The sequence below is a fragment of the Ziziphus jujuba genome, chromosome 1 (assembly GCF_031755915.1).
Source record: "Ziziphus jujuba cultivar Dongzao chromosome 1, ASM3175591v1".
Lineage (NCBI taxonomy): Eukaryota > Viridiplantae > Streptophyta > Magnoliopsida > Rosales > Rhamnaceae > Ziziphus > Ziziphus jujuba.
The window spans coordinates 37,552,056-37,561,958 of record NC_083379.1 but is presented as its reverse complement, the minus strand read 5'-3'; the positions used below and the strand labels follow the sequence as shown (position 1 = coordinate 37,561,958).

General features: G+C 35.0%; 1 protein-coding gene across 1 annotated transcript; it reads left to right on the top strand.

Moving 5' to 3' along the window:
- Positions 1 to 5,815: 5,815 nt before the first annotated feature.
- On the top strand, positions 5,816 to 8,730 carry LOC107431448 (sesquiterpene synthase 2). The gene is given in 8 exon segments (XM_048467861.2): positions 5,816 to 5,950; positions 6,292 to 6,565; positions 6,669 to 7,047; positions 7,151 to 7,369; positions 7,502 to 7,640; positions 8,048 to 8,222; positions 8,225 to 8,295; positions 8,434 to 8,730. Coding segments are annotated over 8 exon segments (1,671 nt in total). The 5' UTR covers positions 5,816 to 5,833.
- The last annotated feature ends 1,173 nt before the right edge of the window (positions 8,731 to 9,903 follow it).

The window sequence follows — 9,903 nt, the reverse complement described above, 5'->3', positions numbered from 1 at the left end:
ACCATCACAACAACTAAAATATTCAAATTTCTGGCCACTTGTTTTCTTACCAAATTGATTAACTATATTGGCTTTATCTGCAATATTTGACCTTGGTGCAACGACAGATGTAGCACTTCGTAAACGCATTTCTTGTCCCATCAATAGTGCTTGAATTTCTTCAACATCTAAAGGTATAGGTTAAGAACTAATGTTGGCAACAACAACATCATATTCAAGAGGAATACCTTGAAGGAGTTACATAATATACTCATCATTAGGGATTGGATGACCCGCAAAAGCCAAACTATTTGTAATCTCTTTCATCTTGGAAAAATAGGCACAAATGGACAACGATTGTTTCTTGGTTGACTGCAATTGGAGCTTTATCTGCATTAATTTTGCTCTAGAATGATTGCCGAAAAGCTTTCCAAATGATGTCCAAAGCTGGAATGAATTCTGCTTCACCATCGCTGTTTGTACATTAAGTGAAATGGACAAGAGGATCCACCTAAGCAATGCCTAATCAAGGTGACGCCACCGCTAGTAATCTGGATTTGGTATCAATTATGTTGTAGCAGTTCTAGCTTGCTTGAGAGAGACATATTTTTGAATCGTTTTTGGTGGAGGTTGTATATCTCCATTGATGAAACCTTCAAGATTACTATCAATGATTGCTAGCAGTATTTGATATGGCCATAGGGAATAATTTTCATTGTCAAGCTTAATTAGAAAATTATAATTGGGTAAGGTTACTTGAGAGAGATCTGGAATGTTAGAAGACACAGGAACGATTGACATAACTTTTGCTTTAGGAAGCTCTCATACCATGAAACAAAATAGGAAAGCAAAGCTCTGTTACCACGAAGCAAAACAGGGGAGCAAAGTACATTAACAGTATATGTTTTATTAACAATTGCAAAGATATATATATATATATATACACGTGAAGTACATCATAATTGATATAAAACTCTAATACTGTTAGGTTAAGTATACACTGCTGTATATATCTCTCATAACTCCAGATAAACAACAACATAATTTAATAATAATCCTAACACTACTCAATAAATGAGATGCCTTCCTACCCTCCAAAAAGGCTACCATGATATTGTCCATTATCTCTCTTATTGGATGAAATTTAGAACCAAGTTTTGCATGGTATGATTAATCTGCCCCTGTTCTCAACCATTGTTTAAGAAATCCAAACAAGCTACAGTTACATCATTACCCACCACTGACCAAAATTTTTGAAAAAAGAGCGCTAATGGTCCATTGTAAGTAGGTGCTTTTGTTGGAAACATCTGAAATAGACTTTCATAAATTTTAGCAGGCAAAAATGGAGCACAAAGCATAGAATTCATTGATTCTGTAACTTAACCCTTTGCTCCATAAAAAAGAACCTCCATATACTGGTAAACGAACCATTAGAAGAAAACAATGTATTATAAAATTCCACAAATACATTGCCAACTCGCATGTTTGCTTCAATCCATTCACTGTTAGCTCCATAATACCCTGGATTATATTTCATCGCATTCTTGTACATGAAAATTATGAAAAAATCAAATGTTACGATCACTCGCACCTAACTACTTAGCCATTGATTATTGCTTCCACATAAGTTCTTCTTTCTCCAATAAAAAGGTTTATTTTCAACTCCATGGCACCTATCTCTTCTAGATTGCCACATGAAGGTGGTAAACATTGCAACTCATCCAATCGCTTACCTGATATCTTGAAATCATCTTGGATCCATCGATCTCAATGTCACCTTGTTAACGCATTTTAGAATAGCCACACTTGTATCCATCATACATAAAACTCTTGATAGGTCAACATCATTAGAGTTTGAAGACCAAAAGCATTCTATAGCTTCACCACAACCAGGTTTGCCTATGCAAAAAATTTCAAAATGGAGTCTATGACCATATCAGATCTTTCTAGATGTCAAATTGGCTAAAGAAATTAATAAAGCTTGATGATCTTATACTGGGGTACAAAAATGTTGCACCAAAGAAAAAGGAAGCATGTTATAACCTTTACATTTGAATCATCCCCATTCCACACCTAGGTGATGTGGGATTGAACATTAGGTATGCTGTCAATGCCACTTAGCACCTATCCAAACTATGCCTAGTGTGCCTGCTATTCCACTCCTAGGTGATGTGGGATTGAACACTAGGTAGCATGCTAGTATCTTTTCGCACCTACCTACACTATGCCTGCGAGTGCCTCTTAGCACCCATCCACATTGTGCCTACCAATGTCTCTTGGCACCCACCCATATTGGTCATCATACCTACTCACACTGGTCATCACAATCCACCCCTTCGTGGTCACCACACTTCTAGCTGGTCAGGTACAAGTTTTGATACCATTTGTAATACCCTAGCTCCACTAGTGAACTTGTCACACTCTTTGACAATATTATCGTCAATTTAGCTGCCATAGTTGAAATGGAATTTTTGGTTTAGAGTTTTCCAAAAGGTTACCCATCCTTAAACTACTATTTCCTGAGCATATTTAAGTTTGGAGTTCATTCAAATCCTTAAGCCAACTGCTTTAAAAAGGCTTCAGCATTATGAGAATGACTTACATTACATTTGAATAATCTCTTATTCCATATCCAGACAATGTGGATTGGAAACCAAATAGCTTGTTTGTGGTTCTTGCACCTGCCTACACTGGTTGTCACAAGGTACATTACAACTTTTCATTTAAATCCACTTCCCTTTGGATATTTGTTTCTTCTCCATTAGTCTCCATAAATTCTATAATTAATTGCTTAAACCAAACCATAGTATCCTTAAAGCTCATCTTTCCATTATGAAGCTGGTCGTTCTTGAAAGTTCAACAATAATAAAATGGGGTATTTAGAAACACAATGATAGACTTCTTCTCCATATTTCTAAAGCACAAATTCAATTAAGTACTTATAAAGAAGTCTAACACCTCTTGGATGTTGCTTATTTTGCAATTGTCCAGATTACAACCCTAGTGGCTTGCAAAAGCTATCATCCTTGCACTGTGACACTGTTTAATAATATGAAGACTTGTTTCCACTGTTACCCCACAGAAGGAATAATATCTATCTCTTCTAAGTTTATCTGCTAACAACTTCTTTTATGAAATTAAATTTTCCATGAGTCTAAATACGAAAAGTTTTAATTGAAATCATAGATCTTTAGCATCCACAATGCATCCCAATTTAACTTATAACATTTCTCACTAAAAAAGAATTGACATTGTTGCAGTAATATCTTAATTTGAGAAAACGCTCTAAATTTGAATTTTTGACGAAGCCTGACGGAGTTGATTGGGTTGATCAAGTGGGTCCTATAGTTGATTTTTGTTACGAGAGAAATTTAATTTGACTGAGGCACCATGGCGAAATATGCTTCACTTTGTTATTGTAACAGCCCAGTCCATTTGCATGTGATATTGTCCGCTTTGGACCCCTCCCGCAAGGTTTTAAAAGGCCTCACAAGGGAAAGGTATCTATAGCCTTATAAGGCGTGCTTTGTTCCCCTTTCTAATCGATGTGGGATCTCACAATCCACCCCCTTGGGTCCAGTGTCCTCGCTGGCACACCGATCCAGGTACTGGCTCTGATACCAACTGTAACAGCCCAGTCCACCTGCATGTGATATTGTCTACTTTAGGCCCTGCCCACACGGTTTTAAAAGGTCTCACAAGGGAAAGGTATCTACAGCTTTATAAGGCATGCTTCGTTCTCCTTTCCAACCGATGTGGGATCTTACAATCTACCCCTTTGGGTCCAGCGTCCTCGCTGGCACATCGATCCGGGTATTGGTTCTGATACCAACTGTAAGGACCCGTCTAAGACCTCTCACCGGAACCCTGAACAAGCCTTGATCCCAGGGAAACACCACCGAATCTTTCAATGGAAAATTCGGTAGCATCTCCCCTAAGGGAAAGACTTACCACAAAATTCACCTATACAAAAATGCACTCCTATATGATACCACTTTATTCCTCCTACCTTACTACAATAATTTCCACAATGGTAGCACTTTGATAACAATTTGTATAAAACACACACACACACACACACACACATATATATATATATATATGCAATAGGAATAATCAACTAAATAAACAACCAAATATACTTTTAATCATTCACGTCTGCTTACACCACCCACTTATTACTGTACATTTCAAATATCGTGTTACAAAATATACCGATGTGTAATATAGGAAGAAAAGTAAAACAATCACCACATCAACAACAATAATAAGAAGAGCAGTCGTATTCATGATAAAAATAGTGTTAATATCATCTATCATATTTACTCGAAGGTAATCATTTGTCCAAGGGCTATCACATAATCACAGCTGTCTGAAGGACTATCTTACCTATCCAAAGGCTACCACTTGTTCCAAGAACTATTATACTTGCCCAATGACTATCTTTCTTACCTATAGGCTGTGATACTTGTCAGGATATACCATATGCTAATAATAATAATAGAAATAATACTAATAATAAAAATAAAAATAAAAACACAAATAAATAATGGCAATAATAAAAATAAAAATAATTATCATAATGATGATGATAATATTAGTAATAATAAAAATAATTGTAAACATAATTCTGATAAATAATAATTGTAATATTAATAACAAGAATAATATTAATAATAGTAAATGACAATAAAAGCAATTAGTATATTGTTAGAAACTTAGGTTATGAATAGATAAAATAGTACGAGGTCAAATAATATTTTAAAAATCAAAATATATTATGAAATATACACTCGTATCAGGGGTACAAACGATACACATTGAAAACCGTGAGGGGAATGTTTAGGCTCACCATAATGCTTCCAAAGCGGACAATATCACATGCGGATGGACTGGACTGTTACAGTTATGGTCAAATCAAAATATGATTCGGACTGATCAAATGAGGTCGAAGTTGACTTTTTATCATATAAACTATGGCTTTGACTTATGTACTATCATATAGTACTTATCGATACGAGTCTATAAACTAGTAATGTGAGATCCCACATCGGTTGGAAAGGGGAACGAAGCATGCCTTATAAGAGGATGTGGACACCTTTCCCTTGAGAGGCCTTTTAAAATCGTGCGGGCTGGGCCCAAAATGGACAATATCTTATGTGGATGGATTGGGCTGTTACAGATGGTATCAGAGCCGGACCCGAATCGGTATGCCAGTGAGGATGCTGGGCCCCAAGAGGGGTGTATTGTGAGATCCCACATCAATTGGAAAGGGGAAAAAGTCTTATCCCTGGCCGCCCGCAGTGCTACATGTTATCCCTGTCCGCATGCAGTGCTGCATGCCCATCTCCGTTGAATTTGTGCAGGTTTATTTTATATACAAATGGCATCCTTCAAGTTTTCCGTTGAAATTGGGCAGGTTTATTTTATATGCACATGCCATCCTTTAGGTTTTATGTGGGCCCACTTTACTGAAGTCTGCCACATTATCAAAATGGCCTAGAGAGGGATTAACACGGTTCTCTTCTTTAATAATAATAGACATAATTCTTTATTCCTTTTCCTTGCCTTTGTAATGATCGTTTTGCCCTTAAGGAGTAGTACACCTGGGGCTTTCTTGTTTGGGTATGAATTTGGGTATTAACATTTATAATAATATTCAAATATAAGGGAAAGGATACGTTGTCCAAGCCCACAACATCCTGATGTTGATGTAAAAGTTTTAAGTTATAATTCACTCTCCAGCTTAATCCGTTGCCTCACTTAGATATAGAAGTTAGCTTTACAAGCAATCTGAATCTCGTCCATTAATTCAGCCTATACCTACCATTTTCAAGCTACCAACCTAGTCATCATGTCTGAGCAGCAAGTCTCAGATATCCTGTTCCAATCCAATGTCAAGCGTCCTATAGCAGATTATGTTCCAAGCTTCTGGGGGGACCTGTTCCTTAACTACGATTTTGATGAAATGGTATAATGAATCGATTTGCTTGTCAAAAACTATGATGTATTTATGCTTACACTTTTGTTGAATTGTTTATAAATTTCGTACACATATGTATAAATATAATAAAACACCACCAAGGAAGGTAGCATTTAGCAGAAAGAAGCTCTTAAACCACTATTATAGATGTGGAGTTTGGAAATTATGATTCGAATTCTGAAAATCTCCGTTATTACCTATGATGCTGCGTGGTGCAGAGCTTTGGCCTAAGATCTACCATTATAAAGATCCCTTCTATTTTTCACCAACATATATATATATATATATATATATATATATAACTAAAGTCATTCAGTTTATTGGTGCAGGCTCATGATCGTAGAAAACAAAGGCTTGAGGAATTGAAAGAAGAAGTAAGAAGGGAGTTGTTGGCCTATGCTGATCATCCTTTAAAGCAAATGAGCTTAATTGATGTAATCCAATGCCTAGATGTTGGATACCACTTTGAGACGATAGAGGAAGCACTACGAGGCGTATATATATTATATACTAGCAATCATTATAATCATGAGGATGAAAATCTTTACAACGTATCCCTTTTCTTTCGCATACTAAGACAAAATGGTTTTAAAGTTTCCTCTGGTAAGAGTGTAATTGTGTCTAAATTGCGCATGCGTTCAGTTTAATTTTTAGTTAACTCTCTCTCTCTCTCTCTCTCTCTGTGTCTTTTGGTGACATGAATCAGAAATATTCAACAAGTTTAAAGATGGAAAAGGAAACTTCAGGGAAAGCAGCTCAGTCAGTGATGTGGGTGGGATGCTAGAGCTGTATGAGGCTGCGCAGCTGAGGGTACGCGGTGAAGATATTCTAGATGAGGCCCTTGACTTTACTACCACTCAGCTTGAGGCTGTATTACCCTCTATAAAGGAATATCCTTTGGCCGAGAAAATAAGCCATGCCCTTAAGCAGAAACTGCGACAGGGCATACCAAGGTTAGAGGCCAAGCATTACATTTCCATCTACCAACACATGCCTTCCTATAATGAAGCTTTATTAAAGCTTGCAAAGTTGAATTTCAATCTTGTTCAGTCACTGCACAGAAAGGAGCTCAGCAGTCTCTCAAGGTATGTAATTGATCGATTTTCGATCGAGAACTAATTAATTAATAACCATGGTTATATATATATATATATATATATATATATGGTAATTCATCCATGTCATCAGGTGGTGGAAAGATTTAGGATTAGCTGCAAAGCTGTCTTTTGCAAGAGACGGACTTGTGGAGTGCTACTTTTGGTCTGTTGCTGTGTATTTTGAACCCAACTACTCCCTTGCTAGAAGTATCCTAACAAAAATGATTGCCATCACAACTGTCATTGATGATGTTTATGATGCATTTGGAACACTTGAGGAACTCACTGTCTTCACCGATGCAATTGAGAGGTGGTTAACTTAATTGTTATATATAAATATAATAATCAATTGTGTTTCTTTGCTTGATGAAGAATATTTCCACAACATATATATATAATTAACTTGGAGGAATAGGCATGGATTAAGTTTTCGGTCTTTCAGGTGGGATGTTAATTGCATGGACCAACTTCCAAAATACATGCAAATATGTTATCAGGCACTTTTGGACTTTTTCAAAGAAATTGAGGATGAAATGGCGAAGCAAGGAAGAACATATCGATTTCTCTATGCAAAAGAAGCGGTACCTATACATACACACGCACACACATACATATAAATATATAAATATATATATATATGTAGATATTACTTATCCAAGAAATCAAAGTTAAAATTCTATTCAAAACACTTCGGATTACATATGTAATTTGGTGCTACATGTATCTACGTTTCTGAATAAAAGCCATCCGAAAGTTTTCAAAAATTACGTATTCTAATTTTATAAAATTGAGCAAATCAAGATATATTGGTATTTTACTCTGAAATTTTGATTAATTATTTACACTAGATGCTTACATTTTATATTCTAATGTGATAATTATTGTAAGATGCAGATCTGCTGTCCCTCTTCCATGTCCCTTTATTGTATACATAGATATGTTCTATATTGTACGTGTACAATGAAATTAATTGTTATAAATAATCCAGATGAAAACTCTGCTTCGAGGCTACTTCAAAGAAGCTCAGTGGTTCAATGCGAAATACATACCCACTGTGGAGGAGCATCTGAAACTTGCACTTGTAACTTGCACCTATCATACGCTCATAACTCTATCTTTCATTGGTATGGATGAAACTGTGACTAAAGAGACATTTGAATGGATGGACAAGGACCCGAAATAGTGAGAGCGTCATCAATCATCTCGAGGTTCATGGATGATATAGTTGGACATAAGGTAGGACAGAATTAGTCATCAAAAACATATAATTGGCACTTAATATTATTAAATTAAATTTTCAATAATATTGGAAATCAGTTTCTTCTTTTTTTTTTTAACGATCGATAACACATAATTAATTGTAATGTTAATTAGTTTGAACAAAAGAGAAGGCACGTGGCATCAGGTGTTGAATGCCACGTGAAGCATCGTGGGATGTCAGAGGAAGAGGTTTATGAGTTGTTTACGAAAGAAATTGTGAATGCTTGGAAGGACATGAACGAAGAGTTGCTGAGACCTACTGAAATGCCAACGACAATACTGATGCGGCCGTTTAATTTTGCGAGAGTGATGGACGTGCTTTACAAGGAGGAAGATAACTTCACACATGTTGGACAGGCTCTCAAGGAATCTGTTACTTCCTTGCTCATTGATCCAATTCCAAATGAATAATTAGGTGCATGTAGATCAATTGGGTACATGCATATGCATAAATAAGTTCATATATATTATGAACATAATGCGCCGCATATATATATATATATATATATGTTTTTTTTTTAAATTACTGTTGAGTTTGATCCTACTTTTATTGTGAGGTAATAAATACTTAGAAAAATCTTAATTATGCAATATTTTTCCATACTCAGTTTGGCTATGGAAAACAGAGTATATTTTTGGATTCACCGTATTTATCAAATTATATGAGAATTATTTGATTCACTTTTCATGAATGTGACACATTTTTATCCAAAAATATTAGCAACTTATTAGTACTTAACTAATTTGAAATTTGGAACTTTGATTAATTACCACTTACCTTATAATTTTAATTCAAAATAAAATATGAATGTGAAAACTTAATTAAAATATTGAAAATCTTAATAAATTAGCCCACTTCGTTGAAATTGTTTTAAAGCCCAAATTATAGAAATTAGTTGCATCAATTTTATTCTTATTTGTTGGGCTGGGCTGGGCTTTTCATTGGCTAAATCAATGTCATAGCCTTTCGAATTTTAAGAACTTAAAATACGATACCACTTTTTGTCCCAAAAAAAAAATAAAAATATATATATATATAGAGAGAGAGTTTAGCTATCATCCAGACTGTCCACACGCAGACGATCTGTATGGTAGAATCATTTTATATAGAATTCAATTATCACGATCTGTATGGTAGAATCATTTTATATAGAATTCAATTATCATTTGGGCCGTTGGCATGTGGAGTAAAAAAAGATGACAATTTTTGAAAAAATTAATCAGAAATTTTTTTTTTTTTTGGGACAAAATTAATCATAATAGTTAACTATATCTAATAATAACTATTCAACAATGCTATAAACATCATTACCCAAAAAAAAAAAAAAAAAAAAGCAATGCTATAAACATCATTTGTCAAGATCATTTAATAAATAAAGTTTGGTATACAAGTTGGGCAGCCCTAATAGTACTATATTTATTTATTTTCCAACACCAAATGATAGTCATTTAATAAATAAAGTTTGATATATAAGTTGGGCAACCCTAACAGTAGTATATTTATATATTTTGTAATATCCCGTCCCAAAGTACATCGAAAACTTCTCAAGTTGACCGAAGTTGATAGTTTTTGACCGAGAAGGG